Raw genomic sequence first — 22,740 nt, forward strand, 5'->3', positions numbered from 1 at the left:
GCAGGGATAGGGTTTGGGTGTGGTTGCCAGAGGTGAGCAGAGTTATGGGTTCAGTGGTGTGGGTGAAGTGCGGTAGTTCCTGGCCATTGAGTGCACTGACGTGGATCTGACAGGACAAGGGAAGGACAGGAAGGTTCAGGTGACGAGCAAGGACAGTGTCAATGAAATTACCTTCACCCGATAGTAGCCTCAAACTTACTAACCTGGCTGGCTCCTTTTACCGGACACGTGCATAGGAGATGTCCCGAGCCACCCCAGTATAAACAAAGTCCTCGGTACCTCTGCCTTTCTCTCTCCTCCCGGGATAGTCGAGCTCTATCCACCTGCATGGGTTTGTGATCGATGACGGGACCAACCATGTTCTCTCGACTCAACTTGATGGGAATACGAAGTCCTGGAAGAGGCAGAGCTCACAGGTGATCCGGGGTGCATTGGCAGCAGGAGAGTGTGACACAGGAACTGGGGGGGAAGAGCCGTGAAGGTGAGTGATGAGGTCTGGGGATAAGATGGAGTGGACGGAGTTCCAGGAAGACAGGACAATCCAACAACGAGAATCACAAAAACACGGAAGGCAGAACATGAGAAACACAGAAATGACTAACAACGCTCTGACAAACACAAGACGCTAGACAGGGCAATATATAGGGAAGGATAATGAGTGGCAGCTGGTGAAAATGAACAATGAGCGAAGACGCCCACATGAAACAATCAGGGCTGATGCAAAACACACACAACTCCACCCACATAGTGCAAAACCGAGATCACGGTTTACCAACCGTGACAGTTTCATACCAGAATTAACCTGTTTTGTCTTGTCTTGTCTGTTGGCAGGTTGTCAGTTTCCTCTTTGCACCATGAAGAACATGGAACATCATGGCCTCAGCTTTCAAATTTAGTCATTTTGTAAGAAATTCAAACAATAAATACAGTTTTGTGGCTCTTTAATGTTGTGACCGATCACTCCAAGTCTTTTCATAATTACTTAAAGCACAAAATATACATGAATGAACACTAGAACAGTTTTTATTTAAACCGCGGAAAGACGTCAATACTGGCAGATTCTGTGTTTTTCTCTCAGAAATGCACAATTTCAAACAAACTAATGCTCTGTTTGTGTTTCTTTATAGTCTGTTGCTCACGTCCTTCTCATCTCTGCATCCACCCACCACTTCAAATGGAGAGGTAAAACACATCCATGGAAACAGTACGAAAATATATTGATGATGACACTATTGGAGATGACTGAGCTCTTGGTTGTGACTCAGTTTAGACAGGTTTGAACTATGCAATAAAATACCACTGCTGCTATTATCGCACCTTTAACATAAAGAGAAAATTTCACTAACACCATGTGCAAGACTGAAAGAGGATAAAGGTGATACATGCATAATCACATGTAGTTGTGTAGTTAAGGTCCTGTGAGCATTCTGCTTAGTAGGTGCATTATAAGGCAGGACTCATAGATGCAGACATTCTTGCACAGCAACACACAATATTGAAATGTTACTAGAAATTAAACAATACGTTTGGAGATGTTCACCTTTGAATTGTTACAGTGTTGTATGTATTGTATGTATTTTGAGATATAAACTTTAAATTCTGAATAACTTACAGTACATATAGACACACATATTAGACATTTAAAAATATATTAGTAAATGTGCAAATTACTAGATGTCAAAAAGAAGTTGAGTTAGAACTGTTTTTGGTATTAATCTAAAGCATCAGATGTCCATAGTCTGTAAAGCAATGAGATGTGTTTCCAAGTTGCACATAATTATTCAGTGAGGGAAAAAAATGTTGGACAACTTGCTTTTCTGCGAAAAATGGGTGTTCTTTACTAGAATGGAACTAGTTAGTTGGATAGGAGGAACAGAAGAGAGATTTGTGATGTCATCCAAAAAGGAAAGTCATTTAAAAGTGGCGAAAACGGTTACATTTTGATTAAAAAGAAAAAATGATTTTGAGCATAAGCAATCTTTATATATATATATATATATATATATATATATATATATATATATATATATATATATATATATATATATATATATAGAAAGTAAAGAAAAATAAGTAAATAGTCAATTTGAATGGGCTGTAACATTAACAATTGACGCAAGAAGAAGAAAAGAAAAGATCTCTTTGATGCTGTGTTAAAGCTGTAGTGGATCCAATGCTACATGCTCACTGACGGATGATCACAATGGTGAAAGGACAGAAAATTAGAGTGCCATGGGCCAATTACACCCTCTTCACTCCTACACACTCACACACAGCCATGCAGAGTACGAAATACACCCTCATCTCATTCAATCTGATTGCCTACACAACTCCCAGAGCCCACCCACCTACGTAACTGCTACATCCCCCCTGTCTCCTCATTTACAGTGGGAAAGCAATAAGGTAATCAGTTCTCCAAGTCTGAGCACTTTCAGCAGGGGCTTTGATGTATCCACTGAGACAAGGTTATTGTATTTTTCATATGGTAATTAGAACAGAATCTAATTTAAGTAAAGATTGATGATTGTGTTGAACCAGTGTAGTTAAACCGATCATGTCGGTACTGTGTGAAATGGTAGACAGGTAAACGATTTAGTTCAAATGAAAAATTTGGACAGGGTCAAGTGCAACACTGACCATGTGTTTGAGTCTTTATATGCAGTAGAGCTTGCTGTTTTTGCTTATGGGTGGGTGGATTGTTCGTTTCATGTGGAACAGCTCTTTTAACACCTACATAGTTGATACTGCATATGGATCTCTAAGACCACAGGCTTAAAAAAAACTGAATATATCTTCTGTAGAAAAAGCTTGTTGTCCATCTGCTCTCTTATTAGCCATCTGTTTCTGTATCCTATGTATCCATACACACACAAGCAGCCATTTTCAGGACTTTGTTGTATGTCGGTGAATGTCTTTGTTCCTCTCTGACAAAAACTGATGTCACATATTGATTCCCCTCCGGGCATGTGACCATGACACAGGACCTGTGACAGCACCATCACTGACAGACTGCTCAAAGCTGTTGCTTCATTCACCAACACAGCACATTTCACTTACTTTTTATAATTACAACTTTTGGTAACACATTTCAGTAAGGTTTAGGTATACACAGGTGGCCAAAAGTTTGGAATAATTAAGATTTGTATAGAATAAGTCTCTTGCGGAACACAAATCATTTAAAAGTTTGGGATATAAAAAAAATGGAGAAATTAATTATTTTACTCAGTGCAACTCTAATAATAGAGAGAAAAGAGAATAATGTTACAAATAAATGCTGTCCCATTAATAAAAATCACAGATTCCACAAAATATGAAAGGGATAAAAATTATAACAATAAATAAATAAATCTGTCATCATGTACTCACCCCATTCTAAACCTGTATGAGTTTCTTTCTTCTGTTGAAAACATATAGGATATTTTTAAGAATGTTGGTAAATAAATAGTCGCAGGAAGTCAATGGCAACCACCATTCTTCAGAATATCCTATATGTTCAACAAAAGAAATTCATACTTGAACAACATGGGGCCAAGTAAATGATGACAGAATATTGTTTTTTGGGTGTACAATCCCTTTAATCAGCAAAAACTGTTGTCAACATTGATAATAATAAGAACCATTGTTAATAACTGAGCACCTATAGTTTTTTCTATTACCTATTATATGTTTCTAGCAATTATTATCTAGCAATTACATGTGACACTGAAGACTAGAGTAATGATGCTGAAAACTCAGCTTTGTCTTCACAGGAATAAATTACATTTTAAAATATATTCAAATAGAAAACTTTTCTTTTAAATTGTAAAATATATCTGTACATATATTATTCATTTGTTAGGTCTAGTGTTCAAAGAAAGTAAATGGACAGGAACGCATCATGGATTATTTTCTTCTACTCTCAACAGCTATATATATATATATATATATATATATATATATATATATATATATATATATATATATATATAATTATTATTTTTTTTTTCATGGGATGTAGGTTGTTTGAGTGGGACATGACGTGTCCTGCTGGAGTTTAACACATCACTTTTCAAAGGGGATTAAACAAGCCTTCTCCTCCGTGAGCTTGAGCCTGGTCTTTGCCAATGCAGGCTGTGTGAGAAACACTGAAATCCTGCTTCTTTCTAAAATAGATGAGCTTCAGCTAAAACCAGGTAGGGTGTGAGTTGTATAAATACAGCTAAAATTCCCATTTTTTTTAAATATCTGAAAAGTTACCTGTTTAATTTAAGTCTTTCATCATTTTGGACAAAATTTATACCACCTATGTTTTACTTACTACAGTCACTGTGAGTTATCATGTGTTTAAATGGATGAATATACTTTCACCTGTTCAGACAAAGCTAGGATGTCAGAATTTGTCATACATTCAGCCCCACCCAGTTACTCAATCTGATAGCTAACTCACAGGAAATTGACTGTGGAGTGTAAAACATGCTTCAACAAGTTAAAGGGCCTTTGGTCGAATGGGAACTCTCAAGGTTTAAGGCTCTAGGGATAATTAGTCTAATAGTTTTTTCTCTGCTGTATTTTATGTATTATATTTCTTTCTACAAATATTAAAAGTGTATTATACACTGTCAATCAAATGTTTGGGGTAATGCACCCAAAATTCAGCTTCCATCACAACACTTATAACATTGTAACAATATTTCACTTTTTTTTCAGTTTTTACTGTACTGTTGATCATCAGACTAAATCTTAGTGACACCAAGACTGTTTTTTATTTATTTATTTTTTTCTATAAAATTTGTGTCCTTAATATTTTAACATGAAGTAAACATTTTATAAAAGCAAAAATGCACTTGATGCCAGTTGTAAATTAAGTCAGTTGATGATTTGCAATGACAGCTTTGTAAAGATGTCCTTTAGGCATGGTTATATTAATAATGTGAAACAGCCAGTTCTACTTTATTATTTATGAATAAGTGTATTTTTTCAGAATACTTTACATCTGAGCTGGGATTGCAGAATCTTTCCTTTTTTTTTTTTTAAGAGCTTAACTCTGTACATTTTTGCAAAACCCAAATAAATCTCCAATGGACTTAACTAGAAAGAAACCAAAGCAATTAACTTTGAAATCTTTATAATTAGAGAGATGGTCTTTGGGTCTCAGTAGGTAGGCTAGATCTGCTGTTGCTGCATCCACTTCCCAATCATGATGCTGATGGTGATGCTTGGGGATGAGTAGGAGGAGGGGGGTCACCATAGCAATAGTGACGTCATCCCCCGTGCTCTAATTGGAGGAAACCCCGTGGCTACAAGTCAGAGTCTACGGGGCAACCGAACACATTCGTATCGGCCCGCCTCCGTGCCCCGCGCTAATCAGTTATTCGATGATCATCTGAAGTATAACGAGTGACAGGAGGGAAACGCGGCATCTGATTGGCTGACAGGCGGGATTAGCGACGTCCTACGGTAACACTTTCGATTGTCTTTCTCCACTACGTTTTTTTGCCTAACCATCCAAGCTCAAAGGCTATCAATCCGGTGGAGTCAACCATTGATCGAGAGGTGAGATGCAGACTCATTTATTTCAGCTTTAAAGTTTAATGTTAATTTATTGTACAAATTTATATTCGTATATACAATTTGTATTGTTTCAATGGACGGCGTAATCGGTATAACCGCGCGGTCGGTTGAGAGGCAGGAGAGGCTGCCAAACAGCGTCCATATCGATCAGGAAAAAGGCTTGATTTGCTTATTACAATGTAGTAAACATTTATTTACCTTTTTATGAAACGCTTGTATTCTCCGATTGCATATTTGTTATATATTTTGTGTTGTCTAAAATAATAACGTATTGGACAATACTAACGTTAGACCCATCGCTGTTAAAGGCGGGTCGTCAAATTGCTACACTTGCTTTTTAAAAAGATTTAAAAAAAATGTATTTATATATCTTTATTTTGATCTAGATATAGCTTTTGTGGTATAAATGAAAATGTTTTAATATATGGTCATATCTGACTGCTGAGATTGTCAAATTAACGCTTTGTAATAGTGAGCCAGTAACGTTAATCTCATTGCTACGGAAATCAGGCTGGATTTCATTGATTCATATCGACTCCGTAAGATCGGTGTATTGAACTGCAGTGTACCATTTTGTTTATTAGGGCCCGAGCACCGAGGTGCGAGGACCCTCTTGTATCTGCTTTGTTTTTTATTATTATTAGGGCCCGAGCACCGATGGTGTGAGGACCCTCTTGGAATTGCTCCGTTTATTATTATTATTATTATTATTATACTTCTCCAAAATGAATCGCATTTTTGAGGGCCTAAACATACTCAAAAAGTCATGAAACTTTGCACACACCTCAGAACTGGCGAAAATTTACATCTGATATGGGTTTCAGAAGTGGGTGTGGCAAAATGGCTCGACAGCGCCACCTATACACGTTCAACGGTGTGCGCCTCGAGCTATGTTTCACGTACATGTATGAAAATCGGTACACATGTGTAACTCTCCAGCACCTACAAAAAAGTCTCTTAGAACAAAATTCTAAACCCAACAGGAAGTTGGTTATTTTTAATATTATGAGCAAATTTTGTGTCATTTTTGCCATTTCCATGCGTTGTATTTTAACGAACTCCTCCTACAGACTTATTCAGATCAACACCAAGTTTGGTATGCCTAATCTAAAGGCCTTTGCGATGTTAAATTGCGAAGATTTTGAGTTTTCGTCGAAGGGCGTGTCAGTGGCGGCCTGGCGAATTTCGATGATTCGCCATGAAAAATGAAGTTGCTATAACTCAGACATACAATGTCCAAACTGCCCCAAACTTCACATGGTTGATAAGACTCTGAAACTGAATAGATTGACATGCCCATATTTAGTTATATTCATAGCGCCACCTATTGGCAACAGGAAGTGTCATATTTTACGCTGCGAAGAACTACTCCTAGAAATTTTATGACATCAATGTCTTTTTTGTGTTCAGTCTAATCTAAAGGCCTGTACGATGTTAAATTGTGAAGATCTTGAGTTTTCGTTAAAGGGCGTGTCCATGGCGTCATGTCAAAGTTCGATGTCTCGCCATGGGAGTAGAAGTTGTTGTAACTCAGGCATAAAATATCAGATCTTGCCCAAACTTCACATGTGTGATAAGAGTACTGACCTGCACACATCTGGAGGCTAATATTCCATTGGGTGTGGCAAAATGGCTCGATAGCGCCACCTATACCTTTTCAATGGAGTGCGCCTCGAGCTACATGTCATGTACATGTACGAAAATCGGTAAACATATGTAACACACCAATAGCTACAAAAAAGTCTCTTGGTACGAAATCCGAATCCCAACAGGAAGTCGGTTATTTTTAATTTTCCCTGCAAAATTGGTGTTGTTTTTGTCATTTTCAGGGGTTGTATTTTAACGAACTCCTCCTAGAGATTTATTCAGATCAACACCAAACTTGGTCAGTGTAATCTAAAGCCCTTTGCGATGTTAAATTGCGAAGGAATTGAGGTTTCGTTAAAGGGCGTGTCCATGGCGGCCTGACAAATTTCGATGATTCGCCATGAAAAATGATGGTGCCATAACTCAGACATACAATGTCCAATCTGCCCCAAACTTCACATGTTTGATAAGACTCTTGACCTGAACAGATCTACATGCCAATATTCAGTTATAGTCATAGCGCCACCTATTGGCAACAGGAAGTGACATATTTTACACTGTGACAAACTACTCCTAGAAATTTTATGACATTAATGTCTTTTTTGTGGTCAGTCTAATCTAAAGACCTGTGTGATGTTTAGTTGTGAAGATCTTGAGTTTTTGTTAAAAGGTGTGTCCATGGCGCCATGACGAAGTTCGATGTCTCGCCATGGGAATAAAAGATGTTATAACTCAGGCATAAAATGTCCGATCTTGCCCAAACTTCACATGTGTGATAAGGGTCCTGGCTTGAACACATCTGAAGGCCAATATTCCATTATAACGATAGCGCCACCTGCTGGCAACAGGAAGATTGGCACACTTATGGAATAAACTTTGATATATTGCACTTATGTTTATGAGTTTAAATGCATATTTCTCAACGTTCACCTTTTTACTAAAGCCACACGATGGCGGTGAGCCCGGGTGCGAGGGCCCGTTCATCGCTGCTTGCAGCTTTAATTATTCTTCTTCTTCTTCTTCTCCCGAATGAATCGCATTTTTGAGGGCTTTAACATGCTCAAAAAGTCATGAAACTTTGCACACGCGTCAAACCTGGTGAAAATTTTCGTCTGATATAGGATTCAGAAGAGGGTGTGGCAAAATGGCTCGACAGCGCCACCTATGCCAAGAAAATCAACAGCCTTCCAGCTATGTTTCACGTACATGCACGAAAATTGGCACACATATGTAACACACCAATACCTACAAAAAAGACTCTTGGAGCGAAATTCTAAACCCAACAGGAAGTCGGTTATTTTTAATATTATGAGCATATTTTGTGTAATTTTGGTCATTTCCATGTGTTGTATTTTAACGAACTCCTCCTAGAGATTTCTTCAAATCAACACCAAATTTGGTATGCCTAATCTAAAGGCCTTTGCGATGTTAAATTGCGAAGATCTTGAGTTTTCGTTGAAGGGCGTGTCCGTGGCGGCCTGGTGAATTTCGATGATTCGCCATGAAAAATGAAGTTGCTATAACTCACACATACAATGTCCAATCTGCCCCAAACTTCATATGTTTGATGAGACTCCGAACCTGAACAGATTGACATGCCCATATTCAGTTATAGTCATAGCGCCACCTATTGGCAACAGTAAGTGACATATTTTACGCTGCGACGAACTACTCCTAGAAATTTTATGACATCAATGTCTTTTTTGTGGTCAGTCTAATCTAAAGGCCTGTGCGATGTTCAGTTGTGAAGATCTTGAGTTTTCGTTAAAAGGCTTGTTCATGGTGCCGCGACGAATTTCGATGTCTCGCCATGGGAATTAAAGATGTTATAACTCAGGCAAAAAATGTCCGATCTTCCCCAAACTTCACATATGTGATAAGAGGCCTGGCCTGAACAGATCTGCAGGCCAATATTCCACCGGGTGTGGCAGAATGGCTCTATAGCGCCACCTATACACTTTCAACGGAGTGCGCCTCGAGTTATGTTTCACGTACATGTACAAAAATTGGTACACACATGTAACACACCAATACCTACAAAAAGGTCTCTTGGTACGAAATCCGGATCTCAACAGGAAGTCGGTTATTTTGAATTTTCCCTTCAAAATTGGTGTTGTTTTTGCCATTTTCAGGGGTTGTACTTTAACGAACTCCTCCTAGAGATTTATTCAGATCAACACCAAACTTGGTCAGTGTAATCTAAAGCCATTTGCGATGTTAAATTGCGAAGGACTTGAGGTTTCGTTAAAGGGCGTGTCCATGGCGGCCTCACAAATTTCGATGTTTCGCCATGAAAAAGGAAGTTGCTGTAACTCAGACATATAATGTCCAATCTGCCCCAAACTTCACATGTTGGATGAGAATCTTGACCTGAACAGATCTACATGCCCATATTCATTTATAGTCATAGCGCCACCTATTGGCAACAGGAAGTGACATATTTTACACTGCGACGAACTACTCCTAGAAATTTTATTACATCAATGTATTTTTTGTGGTCAGTCTAATCTAAAGACCTGTGTGATGTTTAGTTGTGAAGATCTTGAGTTTTTGTTAAAAGGCATGTCCATGGCGCCGTGATGAAGTTCGATGTCTCGTCATGGGAATAAAAGATGTTATAACTCAGGCATAAAGTGTCCGATCTTCCCCAAACTTCACATGTGTGATAAGAGTCCTGGCCTGAACACATCTGAAGGCCAATATTCCATTGGGTGTGGCAAAATGGCTCGATAGCGCCACCTATAAACTTTCAACGGAGTGCATATACACATTCAATGGAGTGCGCCTCGAGCTATTTTTCACGTACATGTACAAAAATCGGTACACACATGTAACACACCAATACCTACAAAAAAGTATCTTGGTACGAAATCCGAATCCCATCAGGAAGTCGGTTATTTAGAATTTTCTTGGCAAAATTGGCGTTGTTTTTGCCATTTTCAGGGGTTGTACTTGAACAAACTACTCCTAGAGATATATTCAGATCAACACCAAACTTGGTCAGTTAAATCTAAAGGCCTTTGCGATGTTAAATTGTGAAGATTTTGAGGTTTGGTTAAAGGGCGTGTCCATGGCGGCCTGAGAAATTTTGATGTTTCGCCATGAAAAAGGAAGTTGCTTTAACTCAGACATACAATGTCCAATCGGCCCAAACTTCACATGTTAGATAAGACTTCTGCCCTTAACAGATCTACATGCCCATATTCAGTTATACTCATAGCGCCACCTGCTGGCAACAGGAAGTTACATGTTTTATGCTGCGACAAACTACTCCTAGAATTTTTTTTAGATTCATGTATTTTTTTGTGATCAGTCTATGAGTTTAAATGCATGTTTCTCACCGTTCACCTACCTTTTTACTAAAGCCACTCGCTGCCGGTGAGCCCGTGTGCGAGGGCCCGTTCATCGCTGCTTGCAGCTTTAATTTAAGATGAAATTTTAAATAAAACAGAGGGTCCACTTTAAATATATGCTCATTTTAGTGAACTGGGCAGGGCGGATCACACTGACACAGATGTGACACAGAAGCTGCACACAAACACCCTTTTCGTGTCTCCAAACCTAGAGACTTAACGTTAACTTACCTAATGTTACCTCGACAGCATCTGTCAAAACCTTTTGGTTGGCAACTCACGAGGTTTCAAGACGAATTTTAGTATGTGTGGAGAATGAAAGTGTAAAACGGAACGTTTAATTTGGGATTTTGAGTAATTTCAGTCATTCGAATCTTTTGAATCATTTACCAAAAAGATTCGTTCAGTGACTCTTTCTAACCGTTACGCCAGTAGATGGCGATAAATTTGTCTTTTGATATGAACGATTCATTGAATCACACCTGGTTCTTTTCGTTTAGCAGCGGGATATCCCAGTTTATTCAGTTCATTAATGACAAGACCTCAGTCTTAGAGATCAAAAATTGTGTTTTTGTTGCTAAAATGCTCCACAACTTGTATTGAAAAGCTTGTGCAAAATTCTGCCTTTGAAATCACGAAATAGCCACATGCTTCATAAGGAAGAACCGTCAATGTATGGTAGTGAACAGAATGATTGGTTTGCATAAATGATTCGTGACCACTATTCTCTAATCAATATTATGGAGTCTTGACTGTCATTATCTTCCTCTCAGCCTCTCCAGGGATTAAGCAGCGGTTCATCCCCCCCATTAATCAGTCGAGTGTCCTATAGACCTAGAAACACTCACAGACTTAAAGAAAAGCAGTAGGATGGACGCAACAGAACTCATCCAGAAGGCGAAGCTGGCCGAGCAGGCCGAGCGGTATGATGATATGGCGTCCTGTATGAAGTCTGTGACTGAAGGTGGGTCTGAGTTGTCTAATGAGGAGAGAAACCTGCTATCTGTCGCCTATAAGAATGTGGTGGGCGCACGGAGGTCTGCCTGGAGGGTCATCTCCAGCATTGAGCAAAAGACAGAAGGAAACGACAAGAAACTGCAGATGGTGAAGGAATACCGGGAGAAAGTGGAGAATGAACTGCGGGATATCTGCAACGATGTGCTGGTGAGTTTGCACATCCATACAATTTAAAAGAATAGTGTAAAATATCTAGATAAAATAATTTTTTGTCAGCAATGGATGAACAGGTGGAAAAAAAATAACAGTCACAATTAAAGCTGCAGTAGGTAACTTTTGTAAATATATATTTTTTACATATTTGTTAAACCTGTCATTATGTCCTGACAGTAGAATATGAGACAGATAATCTGTGAAAAAAATCAAGCTCCTCTGGCTCCTCCCAGTGGTCCTATTGCCATTTGCAGAAAGTCATGCGCTCCCGGTAAAAAACAACCAATCAGAGCTGCGGTCCGTAACTGTGTTTGTGTTCAAAATGTAGAAAAATGTATATAATAAGCGAGTACACCATGAATCCATTTTTCAAACCATGTTTTTAGCTTGTCCTTAATCACTAGGGTGCACCTATAATAAGTGTTTATATTCGGACTATTGTAGATTGCTTCGGGGGTACCGCGGCGAAGTAACCCAGTACCTTTGTGATTCTTCATAGACATAAACAGAGAGAAGTAGTTCCGGCTACGATGTTCTTCCGCAAGACGCAAGCAGTTCTGTTTATTAACCGCTAGAGCGTCAAAAGTTCCCTACTGCAGCTTTAAGAACAGAAATGTCTGTGACAGGGCTCCACAGTTAATCCAAATAAAACCAAATCTGTGATATGGCTTTGTGTAATTTATCAATTAATTAAATAGATAAATCCCTGTTTTAGAGCGAAGCATGGCACCATGTTCATTTACACACTAGCAGCTCATGAGCTGGTGTTTTCAGCAGGAAAAGCTGCTCCGAACACAAACTCATCTCTACGTGCTCTCTGTTTGGGTCACTTATATTGTGCTTTTTGGAACACCATGTTCCCAAATAATGTTTGGCAAGTGCTTGTAAAACGGCTGTTGTGAACAAAAGAGAGGCTTCAAAGTCTTCTGGCAGTGTTTTGCCAAAATGACAGCTTTAAGGTTTAATAATGAAAAAGGCAATTTATAGTAATAATACTTTTCTATGAATATTTGACCAAGTTCTTTTGGCCATATTGTGCAGCCCTACACAGCAAACGTTGTCATCAGAAAAAGTGCAATCACAATTAATTATTTTCCCCAAATAGTGCAGCCCTAGTCTGTAATAACTACTAATCCAAATCAGTATGCAAATGGTTGTCATTTTTGGCTTTTTGCTTGTTTGTTTACAATTGGAGTATGTACATTTCAGTGGTCTTTGCTGAATCAATGACATTTTGAATATAAGCACAGATATGATTTGACCATATTCATATATGTGTGTCATATTAGTATATGTTCACCACGTGTGTGTGTTAAACGTAACATGGAAGAGAATATGTCCTCTTTTCTGGTGGACCAGCAGCCCAGTTTTGGCTCTCGCTGGAGACGAGGGTGTCTATATTAAGGGGAGCATGCACAGTCTTGCACAAGGACAGTTACTGTCTCATTATTTTAAAATCTAGAATATGTAGTGATGTGTCCGATTTGAAGCCACGCAGTTTGTATTTAATAGCTTTATGTAAAATAAACCTACCATGATGTAATTGGTGTGATGTAAAAAGAGAAGTGTTTCCTGATAGACACTTTCCACAGAAGGAAGTGTTTGTTTATATAATCAAATCATGGCCCTGACTTGATGAGATGATCAAAGTTCAGCTGTGTGTGTGTGTGTGTGTGTGTGTGTGTGTGTGTTCAGGTGCAGTTTAGTAATGCTTTCTGAATGTCAGCTGGGTAATAGTGAGCTATGCAGTTCCTCATTCTCAATGCTTGTGCTACTGGTGGAATACTTTAGCCTTATCCACTCAGACATGTTGTTTCTTTAAATAAATGCAATAATGTTTAATGATGCCTGAAGGAGGTTTGTTCTAAAAATGGATGTGGTTTATTTTCTCACAAAGAGCTGAAATGGTAGCTCTTATTGTGGTCTGTTCATTCATAGAGAAAACCATAACTCATTACTACTATTAGACCATGTTTTATGGGTGTTGCATAGACAATTGCTATATGTATTATTATAGAACAATATTGTAAAATTCACTAATGTCGTATGTAGTGGTCAACCAGTGTGTGAGGTGATATCTAGGTGACTTATATATGCATAATACAATTTAGTGACCATGTGAGCTATAGACAAAGTTGCCAATTAGGGGTGTAATGGTATGCAAAAAACACGGTTCGGTACGTACCCCGGTTTTAAAGTCACGGTTCGGTTCATTTTCGGTACAGTAAGGGAAAGAAATGCAAACATTAAACTGCAGGTTGTTTATTACTATAAACTTTTTTTAACAATTTGTTTACCCTTTTTTAAATACTTTTTAATAAAATAAATAATAAAATATAATTTATGATAAATTAAAAAAGAATAAGAAATAAAATTCTGCTGCAAAGTTCTCCACTAAATAAAATACTCTGTCTCAAACCAATACCATATAATAAAATATAATGAAAAATATAAATAAATAACTATGCTTACAGTTCAGCATTACCAATCCCAGCTTGTTTGCCTGCTCATATTTAAAAAAAATATATATATAACTTTTCCAAAGTGTAAAGTGCAGCATCAACAGTTTCAGTTTTTAGACCTGCTCAGATTTCGTTATTGCGTTGGACCGATCGGAATTAAGAGCAAAGGTCTGTTTAAATGCAGATGGGAGCTGCGTTTGAATTACAATCGTTTTTTTCCCCTAGTTGTAGTGATGTTCACACTCGCGTGATGCCTTTTGAAAACCTTAAGTGCGCGAGCAGCGAATACTGCTGCTGCAGTGACAATGTAGTTGCGCGGACGCGCTGCTCGCGCACCGCTCACGCTTGCGGTGTGAAAGAGGGGTCAGGCACGATTCTAGTGTTTAAAGACACAGAAAATGCGAAGCAACTGACACGCAGCAGAAATGCACAACTCACGCCACGGAGCCAGTGTGTCACCGGCCTTAATCAGCTGGAGGGCGGGATTTGCGCTGAACGCAGAGATTTCCGCCACTTAATATGTTCGTTTTGAAACACGAAAATTTACCTATGTTCCCCAAACAAAACATTGCATTTGGTCATTGGGTACACACGTGCACCATACCGAAAGCCCTGTACCGAAACGGTCTGGTACAAATACACGTACCGTTACACCCCTATTGCCAATGTTAATTATATAAAAAAAAATATTTTATCAGTATTGGATAAAATTCTAACACTGTTATTAGTGTTTTAATCTTTAAACAACTACCAATAATTTAAAAGTAATCTTCAGCAAATCTCAAAATGTTAATTTTTCTTAATGCACATATTGCACTGTTTCTGAAATTCTTATAGAAGACAACAGTAACATTGTGATTAACTATTAAAAAAATTCTAATAATTTAAAAAAGCCCTATAAACAAGGCGCGATTAGAAATTCACAATAGTTAGAATGTAGATGGACAAATTTCTGTTTCATGCCAACTTCGGCCATTTATCAATTATCTGAAAAATGCAATTAAAAATGTATTGGTTGCATCAGTTTCTACCTGGACTTCCAGAAAGTGCTTCATGTGGAAATAGAAAGCATTCACAATCAGTTACTGTCTTTCTTGTAAGTCAGTGGTGCTGTTAGCAGTGGTTTTGCTGTAGTCCAGTTTAAACCCATGTAAGTGCTGAACTGTGTTTGTTCAGTGATTCATGGCCGTTTTTTGTGCACGGCTTTAGCGAGAACTCCGGCTTGATTTCCCAGCTCGTCTGTGATGGCTGAGGGTGTGTCTGTGACTCATCTTACTGTTGAATCTGCTCTGGCATCAAGGTTGTTCCACACCCCCACCTGTCCAGACAGCCTGCCACATGCTGCCAGCTCTCATACTCTCAGTAGGGAGGACTACACTCACTGAACAAGGGTTTCCTCCATTTATGATTAATTTATATTTGTTGAACATCAGGGGAATGCATGAAGACATTCACCTATGTGTGTTCATGATCAACAACTAAAAATATTTGTGGTCTGACCATAATTATCTCAAAATGTTTTGTACAATGTAGTGGATTTGAAAAAAAAAAAAAAAAAGTGGAAAGGTCTTTGGCTCCCAGAATGTACTGAAATTACTGTTTCCACACTTAATCCTCACTGAAAAGTGATTTCTCTAAATTCTTCCCTTTTATAGAACCGCCACTAAAATATTAAAGCTTAAACAAAGATGACTCGTCAATCTCAATTTTTTTAACCCATTAAGTTGTTGGAAGTGGTTCAAAATTTTGGGGTTAATGAGATTTCTTTTAAAGGGGTCATATGACGTTGCAAAAAAAACATTATTTTGTGTATTTGGTGTAATGCAATGTGTTTATGTGGTATAGCTGTTTAACACATACGATCACACCGGTGTGATCAGTCTTGGCTGGTCCCTAAAGCGTACAATCACAACGTTGTGATTAGAACTTTCAGTGCGTCACGTCATCAACTGCTGAATTTAAATCCGCTTTTGCACTTTGGCTGGGTGCAGAGCCAGATCCGACGCGCTGAGCCCTTGTCATATTAACACAAATATTCAGTGTTTTCAATCATAAAATGCTTGTTTTAGGTTTCAGATATTTAAATACACATAAGTACTAGCAAAAACATACATTTACAGTTTGTAAAATACACGCTGCTGTCTATGGAAATGGCAATAATGACCATTACAAATATGATCTGATGACATGTTTTTATTGATATCAAATACAGATTGTGTAGGTAACTATAAATTTTACTCTGCCCTTCTCCATGTTTACCGGAGACTTCAACATGAGGATGAATTTGCATGTTGTAAATCCCACAGCTCGCATTCAGCGCAAACGTCCAGGTGTAACGAGACAAAAACAATAACACCCATTGAAAACAAGTGGAGACATGATTACTGATTATAATGACTTAGACTGTCTTTTACCTGTTGCGTTGGATCGTGCATTACACTGCTCAAAACTTACGTTTGAATCGTCAGTTGCAAATTCTTTAAATATGAAAGCATACTTACAGGTTGTGAGTCAGAAGCACCAGACTGTCCTTGTAAAGTTGGAACTGCCCAACTTTATAGAAACAGCCTTTGTGTGTTGATGGCATTATAGTCTACCTTCCCGGGAAACCGTCCTCCTGAATATTTGGGTCGAACTGTTCTGGAACAGTGTTGTACATACAACTTAATCACTGATTTCTAGTTGTTTCCTCTTTTGGAAGACCAAACAAAGTAGTTTCGCTTTCACATGAAACTCACAGCATCTCCACAACATGACGGGCAGCAACAATACTACAATGATGATCAAAGTTACACCTTCTTTCTTTGCGTAAACATTTGGGCAGTGTTATGCAAATCTTCCCACACAGTGATGTAGGGATGTGGGGACGTGTTTAAATGAGGCATTTTAAGAGGGCGTGGACGAGTGTTAACTTTTATAAAGAATATCTCTCTGAGGCTTTAGTCTTTGCAACTTTAGGGATCTTTTTTATGCACAAACAGCTTGTAAGACTCCAAAGAGAAAGAAAAACTTGAAATTACATCATATGACCCCTTTAAAATCTTTGTTCAGTTAAACTCAAAAATACAGTTAAAACCGTAATATTGTGTCTCCAGTCTTCAGTGTCACGTGGTCCTTTAGAAATCATTCTGATTTACTGATTTGATAAAACATTTCTTATTATAACTATTGAAAGTCACTGTTGTGTTGCTTAATATTTTTGTGGAAATAACTATGTTTATTTTTTTTGGATGAATAGAATGTTCAAAAAACATGAATTAAATAGAATCTTTTGTGATGTAAAAGTCTGATTATACTTTGAATAAGTGTTTGTTTTTTTCCTCAGTTGTTGAAAAGGTAATGCAAGTGCATCCACATAAATAAGGATTGTCACAATGATTATTAAGGAGATTTTGGGTTTGGATGCTCAGTTATGTGCTATTTTATATGCATCTGCTTTTGGTCTTCTCAGAAGCTTCTACATTTTTATGACAGAAATGGGATCTTGGAATAGCACTGACCTTGGTTCTCTGGATTGGTCATCAATGACTGCCATCTTTGTGCAGAGAACCCTTGACAAGTGTGAAGAATGAAAAAACTTGTCTGGCAAGACTCTCTATTCAGGCAAGCAAGAAGAAACAGGCCCTCATGCCACACGCTTTTGGTTTTGTGTGTTATTTAGTTTGTTCGTGTTTTTAACACGAAAAACTGTACAAGGGAAGTCAAGTGGCTTTCATTGTAAGCCCAAAATTATGTCATATTCTACAAAATAAAGTAAGTCATTCGGGGGAGTAAATGTTGACACATTTTTTTATTATATCCTAGAGCAAACCTCTGCTGATCTGAAGCCGAGCTGATTTGTTTCCAAATGATTTCTGTTGTAATGGTGTTTGTGAAGCAGAATGCTGTGAAGTGTAGGAGGATGGAGAGAAATATTAAGCTCTTGATGGTGTATTTTTTGACCTGTTCTTACCATAGCGTGGTAAGGAGTGGGTCCTATATTACCTTATGATGTTGTGTTGGCCTTTCTGCGGTAAACTGTGGTTAATCTGGTATTTACTCATGCCTTAAAGCTTTTTCTTTCACTGAAACAGATAACTGCTGAAACAGTCTTAGACGGGTAGATGGTGGCAAAGATGGAGAGTTTCAGATAGGGACTAGTCTCTGAGACAGAGATTAAACTTAATCCTGGACTAAAATGAAGGAGGGACATTCCTTAAAACTACTTTGATTCGGCATGGGAACAGCATTAACAGGAGGATGAGCTGATATTTAACCTGTATTTAAGGTCATTCACCTGGTGGTTTGGTTTGCATGATTCTTGTGGCCTAAAGAAATGACATTGAAGTGTCTAAATGTGGACTTCAAGCTTTTCCACCATTTGAATTCTTTCTTTTATTCTTCTACAGGAGCTGCTGAACAAATATTTAATCCAGAATTCCACAAATCCTGAGAGCAAAGTCTTCTACCTGAAGATGAAGGGCGACTACTACAGATACCTTGCTGAAGTCGCCTCAGGAGACGACAAGAAAAGTAAGAATGCTTTACTCCTGGTTTTGTGGGTTTTACAAGCATTTCTGTTAAATGTAGGACTGGACTTTCCTTGGTATGATGTAACGGATCTAAACAAGGGGAAGTTTGTCTTGTGTCTAAGTATAGGCTGATCATTATCTGCTCAATAGAGATACTCTTTACCAGCAACAAATATTTTATGTGTTGTTTTTTTTGTCTCATATTAGTAATTTCATGTTTATATTTTTTTTTGGATGACCTAGTTTTAGTGTTTCTTTTTGTAGCTTTGTAGGCATCAACAGTAAGGATTTTGTTTCTGCTGGCAACATATATTTTGTAAACATTTTAAAAAGTGTATATATATTTATATTATTTATTATATTAGCTAACATTTTTGTGCATGTATTTGTAATAATATAATTGTTTATTGTATTTAGTTTTTTATTTAATATTTATTTTAGTTAGTTATTTAGTTAATATTTTTAGTTTTTTTTTGCTTTCTTCTTATTAGCTATTTATGTGCGAGTTAAACTAAACATGTATAATATTTGAATTACAATATTTATATTTATTGTAGCATTTATATATATATATATATATATATATATATATATATATATATATATATATATATATATTTTATTAAAACAATTTTTTTTACAAAAAGTAGAAATTACAAAGCTAAAGAATTCATAATTGCAATTTTGCTTATGAAGGTGCTAAATATTTCAAATATTACACTGGTTAATGACTATGAACCCATTTGAAATTATTCTCAAGTTTTTCTTGCATTTACGACATTGTCATTTATGTTAGAAAGCTTGATAATGTAACATTTAAATCACAATTTTCAAAAACTTTTATCAAAAAAATTGGAAGACAAATTCATGTACAGTACATCAGGGAATGCAAGATTTAGTCAAATCAGCACTGGCCTGTAACTTCATCATATTATTGAGTGCTTCGTCAACATTTTTGTAGCTGATATGATTTGCGAGCCTAAAAAAGTATATATATATTTTTGTTTTTACAGCAACCATAGAGAACTCTCAGGATGCTTATCAGAAAGCATTTGATATAAGCAAGACAGAGATGCAGCCCACACACCCCATACGTCTGGGTCTGGCCCTCAACTTTTCTGTCTTTTTCTACGAAATCCTTAACTGTCCAGAAAAGGCCTGCGCCCTTGCTAAACAGGTACTTCTCAAGTGACCATGCTGGCAGTATATCTTACATTGTTTGATATATAAACTTGACGAATGTGTTTTTGTACAAATTTAGGCTTTTGATGAGGCCATAGCAGAGCTTGACATGCTGCATGAAGAGTCTTACAAAGATAGTACTCTTATCATGCAGCTACTGAGAGACAACCTCACAGTAAGTAACAGCAGAGAAAAATGTTATTTTCTCACAGGTGATACGATTTTTGAGGGCAAATATGACCAGTTATGATCTGATAGTTGTGTGATGTGCAATTTAAGAGATCAGTCAAGGTGAAAAATTGCCATTCTTTTCAGTATTGTTATCATTCACAAACTATTATAAAACATTTTTGTTAATTTAAACATAGCTTAGATGAAAATCAAAGAAACTAACTGAAAAAATAATATAATATACCAACAGAAATAACATTTACAAATACTAAATTTATAATGAAAAAAAAAATTTGTTTAAAATATTAATAAATATTGTAATAGTGTATAATAATACTGAATGTGTTCTGACCATGTCATATTCTCCTCTTTCACCAGTTATGGACATCTGACAACGCTCCAGATGAGGCAGAAGCAGGCGACGGAGGAGAGAACTAGACCATATGCTCCTTCAACAAAGAAAATGACCTTTTTACACATCTCCATTCCTTATCACTCCATGCCAGAATTCCTCCAGTAAAGATCAAACCCATGATTAATGAAGAGCTGTTTATGAAAAAAAAAATAATAATAATCATTTAGTCCTTTCATGGTGCAGCTTTTGGACAAGAAAAGAGAGATATTTGGGGAGAACCCCTGTTCCTTAGTTTGTTTGTCTTGGCCTTCCATAATGTGCAGTTTCTGCTGTAGGAAAGTATGACTAGTGTCATTCTATACAAACGTAATCTTAAAGTGATAGTTAATGCCTGGAAATTGATTCATGAATAAATTAAAAGTAAGGACATGCATTTAATCACAGGTAAGTCTGAGACTAAAAAAGTAATTGCAGGGATATTAAAAGCATTTTGATAACCATGTACACCTACTGCATCTTGAACTTTAACACTCTTACCTGTTTCACCTCAGCACTACCACGGGTCGTGCATTCCACTGGAACCAGTGGTCAGTCACGTTTTAGATAGTTCAATGTGGAAATTAAAAAAAGACACTTGTTGAAATGGCGTATGTTTCAAGCTGCCTTTCAGATTTTACTTGGAAATATTAGCATCTGCAGTGGTATGTAGTATCTGATGGTCCTCTGTTTCTAAACGGTTTAATAATATATTAACAGTTTTTCACTTGATTTTGGCCTGTTTAGTGTTCCTTTTACTTTTATTTTATGGAAATCGAAATCATCCATAGAAATTTAAACCATTTGTAAGACGACTTAAGGCTTATTTGATTTGATTTTTTTATAATAATGCTGTGTTAAAGTGAAACTGTTTGGTTAGCAGTACCCCACTAGCATGCAGACCAATTCTGACCCAATCTGTGGCACAGTTTGGTGATATGGTTTTGAGGGTCACGTATAAACGACCCACTCTAGAAATTAGTTTCACATAACGCACGTTATGAATGATAGAAACCAGGAACGAGCATCTTGATTTTGACTGCTAGTGGTGAATTTGTGTTGGTGGCAAATAACATTGCCTGTGTATGTCCAGAACACTGGAATGGGAATCAATTGCCATATTGCCAATATTAAAGATCTGTTCAGTACTTTTCATTGCATTGTGCACAGGTGTGTGGTTGTCCAGAGAGTGTCATTATAGATTCGACCACTATTATATGTTTTGTTTCTCCTTTATGTCCATTATTCTATTGTGTATGTTATTTTTATTTTCCCCCCATGAATTTTAGTCTCACAAAAGCCTTGTGAAAATGTTTTATGCCCTATGTATGTTATGTAACATGCTTAATTACATTTTATAAACCAATTGACGGTCTTGTGTTTTTTTATTATTTATGGGGGGTAACTTTGGATGCCAAAACCTATCAAAGCTCAATCCTTCAAAATTAAATTTGTTTATATTTTAGTAGTAACATATGCAATGGAAAAAGGCAGGAAGATACATATATATATATATATATATATATATATACACACACAGTAGTCAACATTTGAAGTGCACTTGGATAAAACAAGATCAAAGTTGCCCTAAGACAACAACTTTGATGAAAGGTTTTAAAAATCCTGGAAATATTAATTAAAAGTTTATTTACTCTTAACTTTTACCCAAATATAACACTAAAAATTGAATATTGAGACATTATAACTCGTATAGTATATAATAGTATTATACATGCTTCAGCACCCTCAGTTGCCAAGTACAGCTGCAGCCTGTAGATAGGGGCGGGGCGACAAGTGCAGCCCTACCTACTCTGATTGGTCCGATCGTCTTTCATTGACATACATGATAGGAAATGTGTACGTAGTTGGTGTAGGGCATGCGGAGTATGTTGTTTAAAAAGCTAAAAACGCTGTATAGTTTTACAAAGCCTTCATTATAATGCACAGTTGTTTATTGTTAACTTGACTCACTATTTCTGACTTATTATATCACGAGATGTTAGCTGCTGCAAGTTTAATCTTCTTGGCCAGTCGAATTCACGAATGAATCATTGGGACATTCTAAAACGCTTAACGTGAAAGTACGTGGCTTAATGCACCCTCTGGAGTCTAAGGGTATTTTTGGGGCCTGGAGAAGTTTTGTCATGCCCCGACATTTGTGCTTGTTTCAGTTTCTTATAAATATCTAAATGGGTAAAGTCTAATCTCACTGTAATCTGCACAAACTGGGCTATAATAATATGTGAAATGCATGTATGTACATGATTGTGTTTTTGAGAAAAAAAAATATTATGCGTGGTTAGTGAAAAACTAAAAATGTTAAAACACCTGAATAAGGCCATAAAACACATAAAGAACAATGG

General features: G+C 37.1%; 1 protein-coding gene across 1 annotated transcript; it reads left to right on the plus strand.

Moving 5' to 3' along the window:
* Window positions 1–5,386: 5,386 nt before the first annotated feature.
* On the plus strand, window positions 5,387–21,743 carry LOC113117373 (14-3-3 protein zeta-like). Its single transcript, XM_026285999.1, has 6 exons — window positions 5,387–5,532; window positions 11,264–11,654; window positions 18,511–18,634; window positions 19,647–19,810; window positions 19,895–19,990; window positions 20,365–21,743. The coding sequence occupies exons 2-6, from the start codon at window positions 11,361–11,363 to the stop codon at window positions 20,422–20,424; spliced, it is 738 nt and encodes a 245-aa protein (XP_026141784.1). The 5' UTR covers window positions 5,387–5,532; window positions 11,264–11,360; the 3' UTR covers window positions 20,425–21,743.
* The last annotated feature ends 997 nt before the right edge of the window (window positions 21,744–22,740 follow it).

The sequence above is a fragment of the Carassius auratus genome, chromosome 17 (assembly GCF_003368295.1).
Source record: "Carassius auratus strain Wakin chromosome 17, ASM336829v1, whole genome shotgun sequence".
NCBI classification, from domain to species: domain Eukaryota; kingdom Metazoa; phylum Chordata; class Actinopteri; order Cypriniformes; family Cyprinidae; genus Carassius; species Carassius auratus.

Coding starts and splice junctions, on each gene's coding strand:
- LOC113117373 (XM_026285999.1), top strand. CDS start 11,361: ATGGACGCAACAGAACTCATCCAGAAGGCGAAGCTGGCCGAGCAGGCC. Junction 19,811..19,894: donor CCTGCGCCCTTGCTAAACAG/GTACTTCTCAAG, acceptor GTACAAATTTAG/GCTTTTGATGAGGCCATAGC. Junction 19,991..20,364: donor TACTGAGAGACAACCTCACA/GTAAGTAACAGC, acceptor CTCTTTCACCAG/TTATGGACATCTGACAACGC.